At 34.6% G+C, this 24,326-nt stretch overlaps 1 protein-coding gene across 1 annotated transcript in view; it reads right to left on the bottom strand.

Annotated features, from left to right (window-relative positions):
- Window positions 1-24,326, bottom strand: part of VPS50 (VPS50 subunit of EARP/GARPII complex) — a 131,485-nt gene that overhangs the window by 40,529 nt on the left and 66,630 nt on the right. Inside the window, exons 15-19 of the mRNA XM_039255453.1 lie at window positions 19,466-19,560; window positions 19,039-19,137; window positions 7,313-7,403; window positions 4,074-4,250; window positions 628-746 (exon numbers count right to left, since the gene is read on the bottom strand). Coding sequence (XP_039111384.1) covers window positions 628-746; window positions 4,074-4,250; window positions 7,313-7,403; window positions 19,039-19,137; window positions 19,466-19,560 — 581 coding nt within the window. The remainder of the gene's footprint in view (window positions 1-627; window positions 747-4,073; window positions 4,251-7,312; window positions 7,404-19,038; window positions 19,138-19,465; window positions 19,561-24,326) is intronic.

Genomic DNA, 24,326 nt, shown 5'->3' with positions numbered 1-24,326 from the left:
TAAATGTAATTGACATTGGAAAAATGAGTGGAGACTTTCTGCATTTAACTAGATTGAGGCAGAAACTCCACTTACAAAGCAAATGGCTACTTTCTTCCTTGAGGTTTTTTTTTTTTCCTTCTTTTTAAATGTGTATTTATTTTTGAGAGATAGAGACAGAGCATGAGCAGAGGAGGGGTGGGGGTGGGGGGGATGGAGGACACAGAATCTGAAGCAGGCTCCAGGTTCTGAGCTGTCAGCACAGAACTCAACGTGGGGCTCGAACTCACAAACATGTGATCATGACCTGAGCCAAAGTCAGATGATTAAACAAGTGAGCCACCCAGGTGCCCTTCCTCCTTGAGGTTTTTTAACTTATGTGAAGCAGGAACTGTCTCCAAAGACAGCACTGATTTTATACGTCAAAGTTTGTTTTTCTGCAAAAACCACATCTCTCTAAATTAAGAGCTCTTTGATTATGCCCAATATTAAAAAACCCTGTATTTTCATTTTAAAATGTATTAACTTCTGTCACATGATATCATAACCTACGTTTAATTTTTGCTTTTTGCTTTTTCTTAATCTTTAAAGGAAATCCTGTATTTAAAAGCACAACATAAAAATAGCATACGATCTAAGAACAATTACCTTTTCACAGGTGCGTCACCTGTTTGCTCATCCACATAATCTCGTTTTAGCTCCTCAGGAACATCGCTGTCGCTGTCATACTCCTGATAGGCACTTTTTTCTTGTTCATCAGATTCATACTGAAGAAAACACAGTATATTCAACAATGGGTATGAACAGCCAGCCTGTCTTGGGAGTCTTTACACAACAAAAGTATCTAATTTTTAGAAGTAGTTTATGGAAGAAAGTTCTTAATAACTCATATTTAATTTTGCCATCAAGAATCATAGTAACTTTCCATTTTCTTCATCATCCATCTTAACCAGCTCAAAAGAAAAAAAAAAGGAAAATAAAATACAAACATTATACCTACAAAAGCTTCTAAATGTCTCCTAAAAAATCAAATCTCCACATAAAAAAACAAACAAACAAAAACAAGCATCTTGATAGATCTCAGGAGAGGAAAAGAATATACACTTGACTAAAAACAAAAAATCTCGTCTTTTCCTCCAAGTCGTTTCACGATACTTACTTCCATTTTGATAATTCATTATAGAGAAGTTGAGTGTACAATTCTGCACTCTGGAAGTGTTAATTCAGCATAATAAACTCTTAAAACACACATGCTAATGTACTGTCTAATTTATTATGATGAGATTTAATTCCAAGGGTGGCTTAAAAAATTATGCTTAGCACCAAGGGACTAATGGGAGCAAGGACAAAAATGGCGGATTTCCTCCTGAGAGGAAGGGTGCGCTTACCTAACCTTTTCATCATCTTTATGGCACCATGGCCCAGTGCCAGCATGGGAGAGGACTGAGGAGTCCAGTCTCAGGAAAGAAAGCAGTTACAGCAGCAGCAGCATCGCTTATTATAAATTAATATGATTAAATAATGGCTAACATTTCTTGAGTGTTAAGTGCTTTCATGAATTTTCTCACTGAATCTTCAAAACAATTCTATGACAAAATTTTATCCCCATATGCCAGTTGAGGAGACCAGTATAAAGACAACACGGAAAGAAGTTGGGTCCCTAATTCAACACATTTTTTGAGAGTCTAAATCAGTGTGACAGGCCATAGTAAAATGTGGACCCTGACTCTCAAGGACTTATGTGGTACCTAGAAAGATTAGATCATATATTGATAACAGCAAACGAGCATTCTATAGGCATTCTTACTGTCTTATATACAATGCGACCCTGATAACATTCAGAAAGGTGATCCACACACACCAGGACATACCAGTTATAATAACAGAGCTTCATGATTTCACAGTACAAGAGATCCTCATTGTTAAGGATTCTGTGTTTACAAATTTCAGCATTTGCTAAACTTTATTTGTAACGCCAACATTCATGACACTTTCACGGTCAATCATGGATATGCGTAGAGTATGCAGAAACTTTTGAGTTACCCAGCATGCACTTTCCTAGCTGAGGGCAAACAAGGTGATGCTCTACCTTCTTGCCTCATTTCTCTCTTTTTTTAAGAAATTTTATTTATTTATTTTTAAATTTATTTAAAACTTTTAAAAATGTTTATTTATTTTTGGACAGAGTATGAGCAGGGGAGGGACAGAGAGAGAGGGAGGAAGATACAGAATTGGAAGCAGGCTCTAGGCTCCGAGCTGTCAGCACAGAACCAGACACAGGGCTCAAACTCAAGAATCGCGAGATCATGACCTGAGCTGAAGTCGGACACTCAACCAAGTGAGCCACCTAGGCACTCCTTTTATTTGAGAGAGAGAGAGCACGCACACAGACAGGGGAAAAGAACAGAGGGAGAGGGAGAGGGAGAGAAAGAGAGAGAGAGAGAGAGAGAGAATTCTAAGTAGGGTCATGCTCAGCACAGCACCCAATGCAGGGCTCAATTCCATGAATCTGGGATCATGACTTGAGCCAAAATCAGGAGTTGGATGCTCAATCAACTGAGCATCCCACCCAGGGATGGGTGATGCTCAACCACCCAGGCATCCCTTCATCTCTCCTTCTTAAACAATGTCCATTTCACTATGTAGTGCCACATTTAAAACATATTTGTGTTTCTGACTGGTGATTTCACTGTTTAGAATGGCTCCTAAGTGTAGGATTAAAGTTCCGTCTAGTGTTCCTGAACACAAGACTGTAATATGTCTTATGGCAAAAATACATGTGTTAGATAAGCTTCTTTCAGACAGGAGTTATAGCACTGCTGGCTGTTAGTTGAATGTTAACAAACCAATACTATATATTAACTTAGATGTCTTCAAGCAAAAACACAAATAAAACAAGGTTATACACTGATCAGTTGATGGAAATGTGACCAAAGCCTCACAGGAACCTAATCCCATTGTTCACATAGGAACAATGGTTCTATATTTACTAATTCAGTGTTCAGAGGGACTGCATAGAACATACCTGGCATGAATAATGAGAGATTTTCAATTAGCAAATCATCAGTACAGGTGGGATATATTATTTCAAAAATGTTGAAAAGACTTTTAATTCCTCTCAGTTTAGTCTGCGTTATAGAGGCAAAGTGTCACCCAGAAGCACTGAATTATAATTTTAAGTATGGCTTCCTACGAAATAATTTCTACTTCATTATAAAACATAACTAATGGTATACTTTCAATTTTTTTAAATTATATCTTCACTAAACAAAAAAGAAAAATGCCAAAACTAAAATACATATACATATTCATAGATTTTTATCAAATCTGAACAGATTTCACTTAAGCTTCATCAAATCTAAAATAAAAATCATACAGGATCCGTCTGGAAGTGACAAAGATCAGAAGAACCCATCCAAATTAAATATTGTGTAAACACAGGTACCTGTGAAGTAAGCATTCACTCACTGTAAATATAGGGAAATGGAGGACCACAAAGTTAAAATAAGTTGCCAAGGGCCACATATCTAATAAGTAGTAAAGGTGATATTCTTTCTATCAGCCTTCAAATCCTTTCCATTAATTCACACAAACTCTGGTTTATATTATGTTTTTTGAGCTGTTCAAAGTGTTAAAACATCGTACTTCTAAACATCCCTTCTAGGTAACCAAGCACGATATCACTCAGATAAAGGGACATGGACAAAATGATTCAGGTGCCCAGGAGTGGGAATGAGAAGTAAGTACAGATGATCTATTCCCTCATCCATCTATCCAACAAATCACATAAATATGCAGTGAAGAAACTACTCCTACCTGATTCAGTCATCTAGTAAGAACATACAGAAATCTAATAAGAGCCCAAAATAAACATAAAGGCAAAATATATTGCTCAAAAGGACATTTTCAACAAAGCATACTATAAAGCCATTACTGTACAAGAGTTATCACAGGTATATAAGCATATAGGTAGGAAGACAGGAGGTGAATGGATAAATAAATCTAGCTAATCACCTTACTCACTGGGTAGAGAACACTTTTCAGTAAGAAAATCTCACTTATGTTCCACAATAGGTTTTAGAAATACTACATACCCCATTAGAAGCCAGGACATCTTCTGTTTCTTCATCTTTATGGTTGGCCTGAATTTCAAATGGATTCCCATCACTACAGTACTGCTCAAACAAGGTCACTGTTTTTGAAGAAGTTGAGGCTGGCTGCTTACTAGGTGAAACTGATGGAGAACGAGACTGTTCCATGAATTTAAATTCCTAGACATTAAAAAAAAAAAGGAGTCAGGTATCTTTTAGCAACAACAGTAAAATTCCAGTACATAATGTACACTCCATCAATGTAAATGCAGAGTTAGAGGAAAAAAAAAAAAAAAATTAAACCTGATTCTGCAGGTTGTTCACTTTTAAATGTTGGAAGTTGTCTGAAAATATTAACTTGAAAATATATGCTCAAAGGTTTCCCTAAAGACAACTCAGTTGCTGATATTACTTTAAAAAGCATTACCTAAATCAAGCTACTTTTGGCTTACATTATGGAATTGCACAGAAAGTTTTTGAAAATAAATTCAATTGGAATAATTCTAAAAATTTTCACATAGCAGCAAAGACCTAACAGAATATGGTTTTAATCAATAAAAAGGCCACAATAAAAACTGTTAGGTCAAACACCCTATATACTTATGTTTGTACCATTTAAGGTATTCTATAAAAATACATCAAAATCTTTCTTTGTTATATTGAGTGAAGCACTTAAAAACTTTCATTCTATAAACTTTCATTTATTTTTCTTCATATATCTAGAAGCAGACAACACAAACACACATACTGAGGTCAGCTGATAACGTCTTCTAGACCTAAAGCTTGCGATTAGTTAATTATATTTCATTAACTCCCTATATATGTTGGGAATGTCACCCGGCTTCTCGGTGCCTCAATTTCCTCACCTATAAAATAAGAAAGTCAATCTACAGTAAGAGAACCACAATGCTAATCCTAAAGAGTTGTAGCACCCAGTACAAATAATGCATTTCCCAGATGAGGAAACTGAGGTAGTCCAGAGCGACTTAGTGCTAAGCTCAAGATCACACTGCTCATTAGTGGAAAAGATGGAGTAATCTCTAAAGTTTCTTTGAATTCCAAAACTCGTGATTTGATGATTTTTCACAAAAATTTGGTAATTTTGTACTTTGGTAATGTTTTTCTTATACCTTTTAATATTTTTAATATTAATTCCAAATTTCACATTTTTCATATTCAATGATAATCTTCTTTAAAGTTACATAGGCTTCTTAAATTTCAAATGACGTGTTTATTTTCTTTTTAAATTGCAACTACACATTAAATCAAGTCCATCATAATGCTTAAAAATGATGCCATTATTTTTATAATTCTAAACAAGGGAGGACTCTAATGAGATGATTTCTTTAAACCAAATCTACAGGACTACATGTTCTCAAGTGAACACGATCTCAGTTGTGAATAGTTTTTAAAGTAACTATATTTTAAAATTGTTGTTAAAATGTTTAACGTGAGATCTACTCTCTCTCTCTCTTTTTTAAGATTTTAAGTAATCTCCATACCCAATGTGGGGTTTGAACCCACAACCCTGAGATCAAGAGTTGCATACTTCACCAACTGAGCCAGCCAGACTCCCCTGGATCTACCATCTTAAAAAAACTTTAAGTGCATAATAACAGTACTGTTTACTATAGGCAAAATCTTGTACAGTAGATTTTTATCCACCTTGCATAACTGAAAATTCAAGGTAACTACTTTAAAAGAGATAAAGCCCATTCGATGGAAATATTTCAAATGTATCTTGTAAAAAAATTGTTTTATATTTATACCAAGTACATGTGCTCACACAAACATACATAATCTGATGTTTATATACAAATTCAAGTAAAATTATTTAAATGGGGATTCTAAAATCAATGTTAGAATTCTAAATAATGTTAAGGAATCTCTTATTTAAGAATTCTAAAATAATGTTAAAATCAATGTTAATTTTCCTGTCTTTCAAGAACTTGTTGATCAACACATTTCACTACCTTTAATAGTTCCACATTAGGAAGGCAATATGATAGAACTAAACAAGAAGTCAGCTCTTACATAAGCATAAAGACTATCCCTCTAAAAAACTTTTAATCATGTATCTTTTACATTTATCCAGAATACAAAAATTACTTCTAGAAAGCCATTCCTTCTGAGGGCAAGAGCTAAACATACTGGACTTTTAATACAGAAATCTAAGATTACACACTGTGTTTTGACATTTGGTATTTGTAGGGCATCATCTATCACACAAGGAGTATTTACCTACAATGTGTTTCAATCAAGGGAAAACAACTCAGTATTTTCATAGATTACATATTCTATAAAGATTCAAGGAATAAAATAACTAATAAAAACTAGTTAAGAGTGTTTTTTATAAGTACCTCCTTTATTTCTGGGGCATTGTCTCACTATAATACACATTTACAAGTTATAACATAAATTAAGAACCTATTTTTCCCTTTAAGAAATGACAAACAAGGGTGCTTGGGTGGTTCAGTAGATTGAGCATCCAATGCTTCATTTTGGCTCAGGTCATGATCCGAGGGTCATGAGGTCAAGCCTCACGTCAGTCTCTGCACTGGTGGGCCTACTTGGGATTCTCTCCCTCTCTCTTTCTCTTTAACCCTCTCCCCAACCTGCACACTCTCTGTGTCTAAAATAAAAATTAAAAATAAAAAAAATTATAAACATTCTGCAAATATAAGCTTTTTCATTAAAGACCATCAAAATATAGCTGATTAATTTTCTGCAAAATTTAAATAATCATTATTAGATCTTCTTCTGAAATTAAAAGAAAAAGATTAGGCAAAAGAGTTTTCCTGAAGTACATAAACAGAATTTGTAAAAAGACACAGATTTTGACATCCATAAAAGGATCACTCTACAAGAGATAAAAGAGGCTTGCTATTAATCACTTTTAAGTAAGGAAGTAAGACACTATTTCATGATTTTATGAATGATTTTTTTTTAATATTTTTATTTATTTCTAGGGGAGAGAGAGAGAGACAGCGTGAGCAGGGGAGGGTCAGAGAGAGAGGGAGTCACAGACTGAAGCAGGCTCCAGGCTCTGAGCTGGCAGTCAGCACAGAGCCCGACGCGGGGCTCGAACCCATGAACCACGAGATCATGACCTAAGCGAAAGTCGGACGCTTAACCGACTAAGCCACCCAGGCGCCCCTATGAATGATTTTTTAATCTCTGTGTTTTTTTTAAAAAGATGGCCAAATAAAAGACAGGTTTATTTTTTCCTAAAAAACACTTACATGAAGTTGCAAGATGCTGAAATTTGACTTAACAGGACAAAGCTCCCAGGTCTCATTCTCTAGAAACATCCTCAATTCATCAAGCCGTGTTCTTAAGAAAATAAAACAAACACTCCAAAAAGTTAGAAGAAAAGTAAACTGCATACAAGATTTAAGAAAATAAAATTTGATTACAGAATTATCATCATAATCATAATCAACTCTGAGAATCTATTCAGATCAACACAGCAAACACATTTACTTGTTAGTATCTTATCATAGTTAAGAGAAAAAACTCTCAAATATTTACTAAATTCACAATACCTTTACTGTATTACAAAAAAAATAATTAATTTACAGGAAATGTCATTTGTATTAAGGGACTAAACTAAAAGCTACTCACCAATTCACATAAACTATCCCTAGCTAATCAAAACTACAGAGAAATAATTTACAAAGCTTATGAGATCATTAACACCAATAAACGCTTTATGCTGAAGAGCAAAGATCTTAGTCATACTTACGAAGTCACAAGATCAAGATGATTATCACTCTCTAAATATATATAATTCAGTCTCTATCTCTATACAACATTTACAAATTAAACTGGCAAGTATGGTACTTATATGGCCAGCAATGCACTAATCATTTACATCATAGTGATCTCTTCTTACTTTTTTTTTTTTTTTAATGTTTTATTTATTTCTGAGAGAGAGAGACAGCGTGAGCAGGGGAGGGTCAGAGAGAGAGGGAGGCACAGAATCTGAAACAGGCTCCAGGCTCTGAGCTAGCTGTCAGCACAGAGCCTGACGCGGGGCTCGAACCCACGAACCATGAGATCATGACCTGAGCTAAAGTCGGACGCTTAACTGACTGAGCCACCCAGGCGCCCCTCTTCTTACTTTTTTAATGCTACTGTAGTTTACTGTCCATCCTGAATAATGACTACATTATTTAGGCAGTTCCAGAAAAATAACTACTTCTTTCCAGCTGACCTAGGAAAAACAGGGCCAGTGCCTGCCCTACATTTCCCTTCTTGTAACGGCTTCATTGTTATTACTAACCTGCTAAAAACAAAATGTAAATTAAAAAAAACCCACAGGTTTGGGGCGCCTGGGTGGCTTAGTCGGTTAAGCGTCCGACTTTCGCTTAGGTCATGATCTCACGGTTTGTGGGTTCGGGCCCCACGTCGGGCTCTGTGCTGACTAGCCAGCTCAGAGCCTGGAGCCTATTTCAGAGTCTGTATCTCCCTCTCTCTCTGACCCTCCCCTGCTCACACTGTCTCTCTCTCTCTCCTAGAAATAAATAAAAATATTAAAAAAAAAAAAAAACAAAAAAACCACAGGTTATAAAAAAGACAATAAATGGGTAAATCTGTAAAACGCAAAAACTGCTCCAAATATTAGAATTAACAGAGGGGGACTTTAAGATAACTTAATAGTTAAATAGTTAAACAAAATAGAGAAAAAGATGTAGAAAATGGGTAGAAAAGAGAATTTCAAAGAATTGCAATAATAAAAACAAAAAAAGAATTGTAAAAAATAATCACCTTAAGTTAAAAATTGGTTAAGCAAAACAGAAGACAGAATTAATGAACTCAAGGACAGATTGATAGAAACTATTCAACATGAAGCACAAATTGAAAACGTAAAAGAAGCAACAGAAAAGATCATAAAAGAGATGAGTCACAGTCAAAACATCTAGTATGCATGCAACTGAATGGAGAGGATAGGGAAAATGAACAGAAGCAATATTTGAAGAGGTAATGGCTGAAAATATTCCAAAGTGATTATGCCCGAATCACACAGCATATTCAAAAATTAACTAAAATGGACCACAGACATAATGTAAAAACTCAAACTATAAAAGTTAACAGCACTTACAATTCAACAACATAAAGACAAATAACCCAACTGAGAAATGGGCAAAGGTTTTGAACATACATTTTTGCAAAGATATACAAATGATCAATAAGCATATAAAAAGATGCTGAATATCATCAGTCATTAGGGAAATGTAAATCAAAAACATAATGAGACACCACTTCCCACCAAGATAGCTATAATCAGAGGTCAATGATAACAGGCATCGATAAGGATCTGTAGAAACTAGAGCTTTTATACAGTGCTGATGGGAATTTAAAATGATGCAGCCACTTTGGAAAATGGTTTGGCAGTTCTCCAAAATGTTAAACATAGAATTACCACTTAACCTGGGAATTCTACTCTGTATTGGTTTACTGTGGCTGCTGTAACAAACCGCCAGAAACTGAGTGACTTAAAGTAACAGAAATTTATTCTCTTACAGCTCTGGAGGCCAGAGTCTGAAACAGTATTAACCAGCTTGCAGCCAAGGTGTCAGCAGAGGTACACTCTGCAGAAGCTCCAAACATCATCTACAAATCCGTTCCTTGCTTCTTGCAGCTTATGGTGGTTACCACCATTCCGTGGTTTGTGGCTTCAGTGTTCCAATCTCTGTCAATCTTCACATTACTTACTCCTGTGCATATCTTTTCCTCTGTCTATGTCAAAGCATGAGAAAACTCAATGTGCCAATACTGCCTTTTAAGATGGAAATGGTCATGCGCAAGGACTGGTGAGCAGCTTCTAAAAGCTGAGAATGTTCCCTCACTAACAGCCACCAAGAAAATAGGGATCTCAGTCCTGAGACCATAAGAAACTGAATTCTGCCAACATCCTGAATGTGCTCAGACGTGGATTCTTCCTCAGTCTTTTGATCAGAGCCCAGTTCTGCCTACACCTTGATTTTGGCTCTGTGAGACCTTAAAGCTGAGCACCTAGACAAGCTGATCCAGACTTCTAACCTCAGAACCGTGACATAAGTGGATGTTGTTTTAGCTGTTAAGTTCATGACAATTTATTGCCTAATAATATAAAACTATTATAGTGATAAAAGGTACCAACTCACAGACAAAAGCAGCTTAGTAGACCCCCTCCTTCGTAAGGAGTAGACAGGAAGTAAAAGTATATAATAAAAACATATAAAAAACACTAGAAGGGTAAGAAAAGGTAAATGTAGTTAGAAAGTTGGTTCTTGCATTACTCTGGAAGTATACTAACCTATGAATTATAACAGGAGTACATAGTGAAATGACAGTACCACTACAAGAATCTATTTTAGAAGCTGAGAAAAAAAATAGTATAAAAGTAAAAATTAAGCACGATCAACCCAAAAGAAAGGAAGACAGAAAATAAATGAAAAAAGAATAACACTTTGAGAAATAAAAACAACAATATGATGGTTAAACCTGACTATGCCAAAAAAAAAAAAAAAACACTAAGTGAAAATAGGAAAAAAGTTCAAACAGAATACAAAATCATGAGATGGGATTTAAAAACAACAACTACATAACAAAACAAGACAAACTACACGCTGTGTACAAGAGATACACTTTAAATATAAAGCCATAATTAGACTGAAAGTAAAAATTACACAGATATATGATTTCCTAAAATTACGAAATAGGGTGGAATTTTTTTATCAAAAATTTTTTCTCCAGCTACTATGATGATCTTTACGGTATTTTTCCTATATTCTGTTAATTAGCAAATTGAATTAATTTTAAATATTTAGTCAACTTTATTCTCCTTCTTAAATATTACCTGTGTGTGATGTTATTATCCTTTTTAGAATATCAGTGAATGCAATTTGCTAATATTTGTTTAGAAGTTTTACATCTATGCTTTTAGGAGGTGCTAGCCTATAATTTTTCTTTTTGTAGTCCTTGTTATGTTCTGGAACCAGTGCTATGATGGCCTCATAAAATAAGTTATGAAGCATTCCCTCTTCCTATATTCTCTGAAGGAGTTGGTGTTGATTTTTTCTCCTTAAACTGGGTAGAATTTACCAGGAAAGGCAGCAAGCCTAGAGATGGAAATGTTTTAAAGTATATATTGAACTTCTTTAAAATACATAGGTCTATTCAGATTTTCTATATTTCACTTTGTTGCCTTTGGTTTGGTTTTATAAGAAACTTGTTCTTTTCATCTTCATTGTCAATTTCATTAGCAGAAAGTTGTTCCTATCATTTTATTACATATCTATATTACTAAACATTTACTGTATTCTTTTTTTCAATTAGAGTATAGTTGACACCCTATTACATTTTTAATGTCTAGGATCTATAAATACCCTCTTTTTAACTGCGGATATTGATAATTTGTGTTTTCCTTTTTTCTGCTCAGTCTTACTAGTAGTTTTATAGAATTCTATTATACATTTGATTTCTATTTCAGTGATTTCTGCTCTTATAATTTTCCTCCCTGTTTCTTTTTGTTTAATTTGCTGTCATTTTTTGTAACTTTTTGAAATGGAAGTTTAGTGCACTGATTTTCAAACTTTCTCCTTTTTTAAAAACATGCACTTATAGCTAGAAATTCTCCCCTCTGCTTTAGGTGAATACCACAATTTTCATTATTATTCATTTAAAAAGATTTTCTTTTTTAAAAAATTTTTTAAATGTTTAATTAGTTTTGAGAGAGAGACACACAGAGTGTGAGTGGGGGAGGGTCAGAGAGAGAGGGAGACACAGAATCCAAAGCAGGATCCAGGCTGAGCTGACTGCACAGAGCCCGATGCAGGGCTCAAACCCACAAACTGTGAGATCATGACCTGAGCTAAAGTCAGCCACTTAACCAACTGAGCCACCCAGGCGCCCCTCATTTAAAAAGATTTTCTAACTTCCAATATGATTTCTTCTTTGAAATCTTCTTCTTCTTCTTCAAATAGGTTGCTTAATTTCCAAAAACTGTTAGATTTTCTTATCTCTCTGTTATTGACTTCTAGTTTAATTTCAGTGCGGTCAGAGAATATAATCTCTATGATTTCAATCCTTTGACATTTTTTAAGTACTTGCTTTATGGTACAACAGATGATCAATTCTGATAAACTTCCTGTGTGCTCTTGAAAAAAAATACATATTCTGCAAGTGTGTGTGTGTCTTTCCATCATACACACAAACACAGATGAGGCAAATGTAATTAAATATGTTGGTCAAACACATATCCTTAGTGATTTTTTGTCTGCTTTCATTATCAATCATGAAAAGCAGTATACAAAAAAAATTCTATCATTACAGAATGGTCTATATCTCCTTTTAGTCTGAATATTTTGCTTTATAGTTTCGAAGTTACGTCAGTAGAGGCATACAAATTTAGAACTGTTATATCTTCCTAATGAATAATCCCTCATCATTATGAAGTATTCTCTTTATTTTTAGCAATACTTCTTGACTTACAGTCTACTTTGTCTCTTAGGAATTTCTTTAGTCTAATATAAAGTATCTACAAATGCCTACCACAAATATACAACAAAGCACTGCACAATTAAGACACCCCCTCACTTCTCATGACTGGTATTCAAAACTACCAGAGGTCGGGGCGCCTGGGTGGCTTAGTCGGTTAAGCGTCTGACTTTCGCTTAGGTCATGATCTCGCGGTTCGTGGGTTCGAGCCCCGCGTCGGGCTCTGTGCTGACTGCCAGCTCAGAGCCTGGAGCCTGTTTCAGAGTCTGTATCTCCCTCTCTCTCTGGCCCTCCCCTGCTCACGCTGTCTTTCTCTCTCTCTCTCCTAGAAATAAATAAAAATATTAAAAAAAAAAAAAAAAAAACTACCAGAGGTCTTAACCAATACAAAGATTAGAAAGGAATACATAAAACCATCATTATTCACAAATGACATAAATGTATACATAGAAAATTCAAAACAATTTCCAACAATTAGATTTAATAAAATGGTAATTTAACTACCAGATCACAGGAATTTCAGGTCAACATACTAAATACATGTATACCTGTGTATACATGTATATTGCATGTATACATATGTATTCATATGTGCAAGAAACAACTGGAAACTTCAAATACAAATCAAAATTCAGAATAGCATAAAAAAGACTACACAATGTTCAAAAACAGGCATGACTAATCAACAGTGATAGAAGTCAGAACAGTGGTTACTTCTAAGGATGGTTTTGACTGAGAAAGGACACAAGAGGGCCTTCCAGTATAGTGGAAAAAATGTGTATCTTAACCTGGGTAGTTTATGTGGTACACACATATGTAAAAACTTATGGAGTTGTACATTAAGATGTGTGTACTTTTATATTACACTTTAAGGATTTTTTCCAAAGATAAAACCTTAACAATCCTCTCACTCCACTCCCTAAATTGTCTATAATAAAGGCAGGCTTGTTTTAAAAATATGGCCACCAAGGGCATTAGGAAATATTAACCCAATTGTGAAGGTTCATAAGGTCACGATTAGGAGACAGCAGAAGAGGGGCCTTTATTTCCAAATCCTGTCCTTTTCATTGCAGTATTGTTAAAAAAAAAACTACTTATTTTGTGACTGTGAATGCTAAATTGGTTAATATTATCCAAATTGATTCATTAGAGCCACAGAAAACTTCCTTTACACCTCTTTGCCCAAGAACATTTTACACAAATTGGAAGATTTGCATTTTACTTCTTTCTTCTATTTTACTCTACTAATATACATAAAGAATAGCAGTTATGATGAAAAAGCAGTGTGTATACAAACTACAAACTGCAATCAGATGCTGAATAACAGATATGACTGCAGACATATTACATGAAGAGCAATCCTAATTATTACTATGTAAGCAGTTCAGGTGCCCTCTGTGTCTTTTAGAAACAAGATATAAGGAGGATACAAAGAAGCTTCTGTGGTATACAAAAGAACAGGTACAATTAAAATAAAATTGAAAAGACTGTAAAGGGCAAATATAGTAAAGAAGACAATGACCAATCTCAGAGGCATCTCAAATATGCTAACCTCTGAATTAAAGAAAAAAAAATCATGAATTGGAACTGTGTGATACCCAGATCTTTTACTTAACCTGATAAAAGACTTGATGCAATAAAAGGTAGTTCCAAAAACACATGATAAAATCAAAGATTTCAAAGAAGGTAGAGATTCCAGTATAAGCCCATCACATTTGTAAGAGAAGGAACTTGATGCTCAGAGAAGAAAACCAAATTACACAGGAGATGAAGTTAGTGAGCAGCACAATAGAGGCAGGAACCCAAGGCCACTGATAACACCACACTGCCCCAAATACTTTCCCAGTGGGAAGGAAACTGGAAATCAATAACAAAAGTATAAACTAAGGGGAGTTTAATAGTGGTCCACCCACTATTACTGTGTACTAGTAGAGAGGCAGTTAGTCTAACACCAAATACATACCATGAAGACTTTGTTCTGATTTTAACTCTAAAATGTAAGCCCTACTACATAGTTTACAGATGCAAATTTATTTTTATGTAATCTAATTTACAGTAGAGTATTTTAAATGCTAAAAATAATTTATTGGTACCATTATAACCAAATCAAGAACATCTGTTTTCTAAAAATATTTCGCCTATTCTCCTCAGGAATATAGTGAAGAGAGTTGCAACAATATCTCCTATCCCACACACACATTCTCTCCTATGACATGACTTTACCAGTACCCCATCAAATTTTTCTCCTCTTGAATATGGGCCAGCTTCATGACATGCTTGTATTCCAAAGAATGTGGTGGAAGGACTACATGACTTTTTTTTTTTTTTTAATGCTTATTTATTTATTTTGAGGGCAGGGAGGGAGGGGCAGAGAGAGAGAATCTTAAGCAGGCTCCATGCTTCACACAGAGCCCAATGCAGGGCTCAGTCTCACAACCACGAGATCATGGCCTGAGCCAGAAGAGTCAGACACTTACTGACTGAGCCACCTAGGTGCCCCAGGACTGCATGGCTTCTAAGCCTACATCAGAAAAGGCCATGAAGCTTCTACCTGGGTCTTTTGGAAAACTAGTGTTGTGGGAAGCCAGCTGCCATATAAGAAGTCCAACCATCCTGAGATCACCATACTGGAAAGGCCACATGCAGGCACTCTGGCTAACAAACCCAACTTTGTACATCCTCTGATCCATCTCCACCAAGGGACAAGCAAAGGCATCTTGGATCCTCTTGGATCACTTGATCCAGGAAGAAAACAAAGAGAAGTACTACATATGGATAATAAACTTGACCCTAGAAACACACATTTTAAAGATACTTTAAAAATAAATCTTGGGGGGCGCCTGGGTGGCTCAGTCGGTTAAGTGTCCGACTTCAGCTCAGGTCTTGATCTCACAGTTTGTGGGTTCAAGCCCCACGTCGGGCTCTGTGCTGACAGCCAGCTCAGAGCCTGGAGCCAATTTCAGATTCTGTGTTTCCCTCTCTCTCTGGCCCTACTCTGCTCACGCTGTCTCTCTATCTCAGAAATAAATAAAATATTAAAAAAAATAAATCTTGGGGTACCTGGGTGGCTCAGTCAGTTGGGCATCCAACTTCAGCTCAGGATATGAGTTTGAGCCCTGTGTCAGGCTCTGTGCTGACAGCTCAGAACCTGGAGTCTGCTTCAGATTCTGCGTCTCCTCTCTCTGTCCCTCCCCCACTCACACTCTGTCTGTATCTCTCAAATATGAATAAACATTAAAAAAAACTTTTTTAAGTAAAAAAAAAATAATTTCTTGGGGAGGCTGGGTGGCTCAGTCACTTAAGCATCAGACTGTTGATTTTGGCTCAGGTCATAATCTCATGGTTCTGAGATCAAGCCCCATGTTGGGCTCCAGGCTGGGTATGGAGCCTGCTTAGGACTCCTTCTCTCCCTCTGTCTCACGTGCATGCACATGCACACTCTTTCTCTCTAAAATAAAGAATAAAAATAAATCTTTCTTACTCAGGCAATGGGAGAGTTTTTCTCCCTTAAAGGATAGGTGATCTCTCCCCTTTTAACACCAGTCGCTATACCTTTAGGATCCTTGAAAATATTTTATAATATTTGATTATTAGAGTAATTACAAGTTAAAGTGCACTTGTTTTAAATAGAAAGTTTTGACAATTACATAAAATATATAACTTTTACATCATTACTATTTAAATCAGATAATTTGTGCTTTGGGGAATTCTGCAGCCTCTGGCAGAAGGATTGCTTTGGATGTATACAAATTTAGTACCTGGACATAAGGAATTTGGGAAAATAAAACCTGTATTTTTGTAAGGTAAGAATTCATATTGATACAGACTGAGCTCCCTCATAGTGTCATATAATCTTCTCCTAGAAAAAGATAACAGCATACAGACTTTTATACAACTAACACAAGCAACATGAGCACACTTTATAAAAAGATGTTTCACCTGTAGAGTAAAATGTTTCTATTTTCATCTTTTTATTATGTCTACATCTTTAAACCAATAGTCTAAGGAGACTCTAAGTCCAAAAATTTGGTCCAATAATTTCTTCATTCTCAAGAGCTCTATTTGGCAGTATAGGACCATGAAAAAAACTGTGAGCATATTTTAACCCTTTTATTAACAAAATTAAAACCCACTTGATCTATATTTCATGTTTCATACTGCTTTTCAATATTTATGTAGTATGATTTGATTTGGTGATAAAGATACTAAATAGGAATTTAACAGACTTAGATTCATCACTAGCTAATGTAATGACTTTTGTCACTTCAGTACTGTCATACATTGGCATCATTTCCAAACCACCTGTGAAGTTTATCTTGCTTTATAAAGAAAAAGATGTACTTCAGAACACATTAATGGTTGGCACTAACTTAACCAAATTATTTTACTATAATTTTCCAAATGGCAGCTGTTGGAGAGATAATGACTATAACCAGCAGCTAAGCTAGATTCATTTAGAAACTGGGGATAGAGAAAAATCCTTAAAAGAAAGTTAAATCTTTACTTTTTAACATACTCCAATAGTCTAACATACAATGCAGCAAGAAGAAAGGGCAAGATCTTCTGGCAGCATTTATGGAGGCCTTTTCGACTAGCCACCTCATTTTGCAGTTGGTAAAACCAATATCCCAGGGAAAGTTAAATGATTTGTCCAATATCAGAGAGCTGGCAAGCAGCAAAAGTGGGATACAAACCCAAGTCTACTATCTCCCAGTCCAGCTCTCTTTCTAAAAATATGGTATAGCCTTTTCAGTGGGAAATAAATTTCATATTTCTAAGAGAAGTCCATACAAATTTTGAGTGTTTTGGAAACATTTAATAATTCATTTCTATAATCTCTAATTTCATCAAGGTGAACTTTGGTGAGGAATCTCCATCATGGTCATAGTCTAGAAATGCCCGTGCCTGGCTGCCATAGATGACAGATGGCTTTTGACAACAAGTAAAAAGCAGAAGGAAGACGATTAAATAAATCAGTGTTTTTGCACTGCACACATCTTGCAGTCACTAGGAACACCAAAATGTCTCCCGGTTGTCTTACTGGATACAAGTGATCTTTGGGAAATGGCCATGTGGCATGCTTTTATTCTGACAGGTTAGGTGAGACTTCTGGCTCCTTCATAGTTCCTTATCGTTTCCCACCTATGATTTAAAAACTTCTCATTTTGGAGCACCTGGATGGTTCAGTTGGTTAAGCATCCAACTCTTAATCTTAGGACATGCTCTCAAGGTTGTGAATTCAAGCCCTGTGTCGGACTCCATAAAATAAAAACTGCTCCTTTTGTACAGCAATATGTACATGTCAGACTGTCTGTTTCAACATGGCTTAAGTTTTAACAGGAAAAAGAAAGATAAATAAAGGCAGTGTTAGTGGTTCATGCTATCCCCTTTCCACTGTTTTCCTGAGGTTTAGTCAATTAAGAAAATTAAAAATTTAAATTTTCTACACATTCTCTTCAATTCTATTACAAAATTCAAAGGCTCTGCTTTTGTACTGACTGGATCAATTTAAATCCCTTTCAAAACATATTTAATAGTTCACAATTAACACAGAACACTTGTACTTAATATATTTAATATATTTAATAATGAATATATTTAATAATGAATTAGTCAACATTTTCAGGTCTAATAATCTCTCTTCTGACATGGCACCTAAGACTATAACCATGTATTGACTCTGAACAAAGAGAAAAAGCAGAATTTAAAATCTTTACCATTCTCAGCATCAAATAACAACCAAAAAAATCTAAACTTAATTTTAAAAAGTAAAAATGTACAATAAAAGTAAGATACAACAATTCAAATTATAAAGTGTATATAAAGAATACATTACAATACAGGGTCCACCTTATATCAGGAAAGGGCTAATAAAAGCTCTCTCGATTTAATGTTACTTTAATTATCCAATCACATTGCCAATTACACATTCTTTCCCACCTTCCTCCATTCCCAAAACCATTCCTAATCACCCTTTCTGAAGTCAATGATGACAGTTTTGGAATTTAATACATAAGCTTGACTTTGTGGCTTGATTCTAAATATCATGCCCTCTTCTTTAGAAGCCTTCTTACTCCTAAAAGGCAGATGCTTTCAAGTAACCCCTCACTGAGTGCTGCCGCTACTGATCTAACTTTCATACTAGCTCACACTACATATGCAGGTATAGAATAGTAGCCAAATTCTTTTGGTGAACTCTGACATAATAACCATCTTATACCCAAAAAGAAATTGATTCAATATTTAGTTCAACATTTTGAGCTCCTCAACACAATCTATTAAATTTGACAATAAATAAGTAATGAGAATATTTTATGGTATTATGGGGGGGAAGTCCTTAGCTATCTTAAAAAGACTTCAAAGAACAAATTGTTCCAAATTAAAAGTAATTGTTTAAAACCAATTAATGCTATAAAGTTTAAACATGAGATGAAGTATTCTCATTATGTAAGTAAGTCTATTCACATTTTATTAGAGTTCTTACCTATGGTAGTTCTTAAAATAATTGACACTTTGTTTCCTAATGGACTCTTGCAAGACTTCAGATTTGCTACCACAAAATTCTTCTCCAACTTGCATCAACCTAGTTGGATAAAAAGATTCATATTAATTTCAGCAACATCCTTATAGAACAAATGTAGTCCAGGCCATCTTTCTTCAAAGATAACAAGCCATAAAAATGGATGTTTGAAGAAATTCTAAAGATCACAAATTCATTATGGTTTACAGACCTCTGAATGACAGAAATATTTAACACACTCACACAAACCCAACAGAAATTAGGTTAGAATGTTCAACTGTCTTCATTTCCATGAAGAAGTTACACCTGATACCTCACTGATTCACGATTTCTTTGATTATCATGGTTGAATGAATCAAACAGAAGAATAAAATAAGATCTCAAACAGTACCTGCTGATTATATCCAAAACAAAGATGAAATCATCATATTTAAATATAGACAAATCTGTTCCAAGCAAGTAGGTTTTTACTTTTAGTTGAACATCCTGTAAAACAAAACAAAACAAAAAAAATATTTCAAGTAAACCCAAAATATAGAAAATAAGTTTCCAAAACCATTTATTCTATAGTTACACACAAAAATGAGACAGGACTATATACTTAAGAATATATATTTAGGCCAATAACCAATATCCTTACAGTGGTATCACAGAGACAATTCCACAAGCATCAGATATAAAAATAGTAATGGCCACAATCATCACTATTAATACATACACGTATGCAAAATAAGAAATATATCCAAGTGTTGGATATGAAGATAAAAATCATCATTTATGTGTGGCTGGTAGGCTAGAAACCCCAAAATAATCAATTCAAAAATAATTAGAATTAATAAGAACTGTGAAGTGATTATGTACAATACATAAAAATTAAGTTTTCATGTATTTCTGCTGTAGCACCTTAAAATGAAGGGATTCCATTTAAAATAAATATTAAAAGTATAATATACTTAGGAAAAGTTTTCAAAGGCAATATCAGAACCACAAGAAAAAACTAACAACTCTAAGAGGATACAAAAGAAATTTCAATAAAATGAGAGTCAGGGGACTGAATGAGTGACTAAATAGTGTGAGTCAACTTTTCCAAATTAATGTAGCAGTTCATTGAAATTCTAATCAAATCACAAAAAAATTTCCCTTTGAGCAATCATTCTAAAATGCACCAGAAATAGGAAACAGGCAATAACTTCTTTTTTTAAAAAGAAAGCTTTGACGAGATAAGTTAAAAGATATGTGACGGAGAACTGGAACTACCTATATTAAATGTATTAAAAACTATTTAAAAAAAAAGAATACTACCAGTATCCAAAGAATCAATAAAATATGACACCTCAGAAATAGAGCTAACAAAATATACACATGAGCTTAATGCATTGCAATAAAAAACTATTGTTTGCCAATTATTTACTTTTTGTCAACATTATGCAAAAAACTTTATATATTATCATTAATCCTAAAATAGCCCTTGTGAGCAGGCATTACTTATCCTCCTAAGAGACAAAAAGCTGAAAATAGGTCAAGTAATTGTCTCAATTCACATGCCCCATGAATGACAAAGCTAAGACTTGAACCCAGGTCTCTCTGCCTTCAAAGTCTCCTCTTTTCACTGGACTTCGCTACAAAGAGGCATCACAAATAAAGAAACAAGAAAAAAGATCATCCAGAAAGTAGTGAAGGGAAAACCAACTAGATTTGGAGAGAAAAACAACTCTTTCCTCTCTTTACATCACATATCAAAAGGTATATAAATGGATTAAATAAGTGCTTTTGTAGGTTTTCAAAAGATTAAAAATTAATCCAATAAAGCAAAAATATTTTCTGAGTACTAATTAAGTGTTCTAGGCAGTGTTCTAGCTTTTGGGATACAGCAATTAATGTAAAGTTTATATAGTATCTATAATCACCAGATGAATGTTGACCTGAGCTTTACATAAGAAAAAATAGTTTAAGAATAAATGTAGCATAAGTCACAAAGGATAAAGGTCAAAAGTTTGACCTCATAAAAATGTAGAACATTTGCATATTGAAAATAAGTGAAAGTAGACATATGATATATAAAAGATTACTCATTTTCATATAAATCATTTAGAACTTAAGAACAAAAAACACAAGCAAATAATTCACAAATCAGTAAGTCATGGATTCTTTAAATGCTCAGTTTCTCTAACAATTAAAGAGGTATGAATTAAAACACTAATAAAATATAAACAGATTCAACTGGCCAATTAAAAGATAAAGTCTCTCAAAAAAAACATTTTTTACATTTATAGAAAACACAACTAAAACATGATCCAAAAGCATTTAAAATAAAGGGACAAAGGAAAATATGAACAAGATAAACACAGCAATGGCAATAATAAAACAAACTAGAATTCACAGCAAAATGCCTCAGGACAAAAGAACTGTATATTTTTTTAATTAATGAAGGGAACTATGTACACTAGGTAGGTAAAGTGGTTATTAGCATTGCAGCATCAATCAACATAGCATCCAAGTATAAAAAGCAAAAGCTAATGTTAGAGATAAAACAAAAACCTGACAAAAATTACAATTCTTCTGGAAGATTAAACTCCTCCCTCAGAATTACACAGGCCAAGGAAACAATAATAATAATAATAATAAAGATAGATTTTAGAATACTACAATTAATAATAAGCTTGCTTTAACATACACATAGAACTTAACTCCCACCACAAAGAAAAACTACATGGTTATTTTTCCAAATGCCCAAGCAAGAAGTTTTTACGTGGGCGGCTCATGGGATATAGAGAAAATCTCAAATTCACAAGAAGTAGAACTATTGCAACACTAATTCTCTACAGTAAAAAGAAATAATAAGCATATGAATATGATTAATTTCTTACATATCAAATATTTAAAGATAAAATAAAAATCCTGGAAGATCACGACTTTCATACAGTTAGATTTATAAGTCCATAAGGTCAAGTATCATGCATGGGTTCACCACCATCTTCTCAAATTGACAGTGTCTGCCAAACGGTACAATTGATACAAATTTTTTATTACAGACTTTCTAGTGGAGTCAAAATGCATGGAGAATATTCCAAAATTTTTCATATAAAAAATCAGTGATTCTGATTTTGAGTTTAATTTTTATGTCATAAAGGTTAAATATCTTCTTAGGATTTTCAATCCTTTTTAATTATCATTATAATAAATTTATGACACATGAACATAAATTGTAACACGTTCACTTATGCTTTGGGAATTCAGGGTTTCAGATGTTAGAAACGTATTATGACACATATATAGCATATATCATATAACACCCCCAGTGGGGTGTAAGGCAGTATCCCAAAATAAAATGCATTAATATTCCTGTAACATATAAATGTTCACTTTAATGAGATAAATACTACAAAAAGCAAAAAGTTTAATGACAATACTGGTCTGGTTCTGCTGCTGAATGAATTCAAATCAGGTCAGGTTTGCCTAATGAACTATTAAAAAATATTTGTTTTTCAGAGCTTTTGCTTTTTTCAATTGAATTGAGCCTTGTACTTTCAACTGACAAACACTCAGTGCATTACTAAAGCATGTAAAATACTGTTTTAGAACTAGTTGAGAACTGGGGCGCCCAGGTGGCTTAGTCGGTTAAGCGCCCGACTTTCGCCCAGGTCATGATCTCGCGGTTCGTGGGTTCGAGCCCCGCGTCGGGCTCTGTGCTGACTGCCAGCTCAGAGCCTGGAGCCTGTTTCAGAGTCTGGGACTCCCTCTCTCTCTGACCCTCCCCTGCTCATGCTGTCTCTCTCTCTCTCCTAGAAATAAATAAAATATTTTAAAAAAATGTTAAAAAAAAAAAAAAAAAGAACTAGTTGAGAACTGGGGTGGAGGGGCAAACAAGACTTGGGAATGGTAGAGATGAAGATACTCTAAAGCCTGAAACATGCAACACAACAATCTATACTCAAAAGAATGATCACTTTCATTAAACCAGTCAAATGCTTAAATTCGAATAGCTTTACTAAACATCATATTTAACAGATTCTCCTATATCAGGAATGATACCAAATTGTCAGACTGAATGGCAACTAGCTATATAAAGTGCCAGGTTAATATTTCAAAGTACACTGAATTACCAGAAATTCTACCAAGGATTCTACAATTTCAACTAAGTACCATCAGTGTTATTAGGAGATTATACCAGAAGATTAAATCAGAATCAACTGAATGAACAGAAACACCTGATATCTGACCCTAGATTTATATTCATTGAGCATGAGATTTCCCTTTACACTAAACATAATATTCAGAAAAAAGTCAGCCCAAACCCATAATTAATAGTAAATTAAAAAGCAGTTTAAGGGGGCACCTGGGTGGCTCAGTCAGTTAAGCGTCTGACTTTGTCTCAGGTCATGATATCGTGGTTTGTGAGTTTGAGCCCCACGTCGGGCTCTGTACTGACAGCTCAGAGCCTGGAGCCTGCTTCTCAACCTGTGTCTCCCTCTCTCTCTGCCCCTGCCTGGCTCACACCCTCTCTCTCAAAAATAAAAACAAGCATGTCAAAAAGAAAAGCAGTTTAGGGGTGCTTGAGTGGCTCAGTTGGTTAAGCATCCAACTCTTGATTTTGGCTCAGGACATGATCTCAGGGTATGTGGGATCAAGTCATGCATCAGACTCCATAATGCTCCAGTGGAACCTGCTTGGGATTCTTTTTCTCCCTCATTCTCTGCCCCTCACCAACTCATGTGTGCATACTCTGTCTCTCAAGATAAACTTTTAAAAAAAAATAGTTTAATACAGAATAAAGTCCATATATGGAAAAACCCACATCTAAAATCATACTCCATGGTAAAAAACTGAGAGCTTTTCCTCTAAGATTAGGAATAAGAAAAAGATGCCCACTCTTTCAACTGTTATTCAACACAGTACTGGATATCTTAGCCACAGCAATTAGACAAGAAAAAGAAATGAGGCGCCCATATTTGTAAGGAAGAACTTAAACTGTCACTGGCAGATGACAGGCATTATACATAAAAAACCTTAAAGACTTGACCAAAATACTACTAGAAGAAGAATTCAATAAAATTGCAAGATACAAAATTAATACCTAGAAATCGGTAGCATTTCTATAAACTAATAACAAAGTAGCAGAAAGAAATTAAGAAAATAATTCCACTTACTATTGTGCCAAAAGGAATAAAACAACCAAAAAAAGTGAAAGACGTTTACACTGAAAACTGTGAAGCAATGATGAAAGAAATTGAAGACAACACAAACAAATGGAA

Source organism: Hyaena hyaena, unplaced genomic scaffold (genome assembly GCF_003009895.1).
Source record: "Hyaena hyaena isolate Hyena2069 unplaced genomic scaffold, ASM300989v1 scaffold_528, whole genome shotgun sequence".
Lineage (NCBI taxonomy): Eukaryota > Metazoa > Chordata > Mammalia > Carnivora > Hyaenidae > Hyaena > Hyaena hyaena.
Note: the sequence above shows the minus strand (reverse complement) of the source record. Positions and strands in the feature narration are given on the sequence as shown.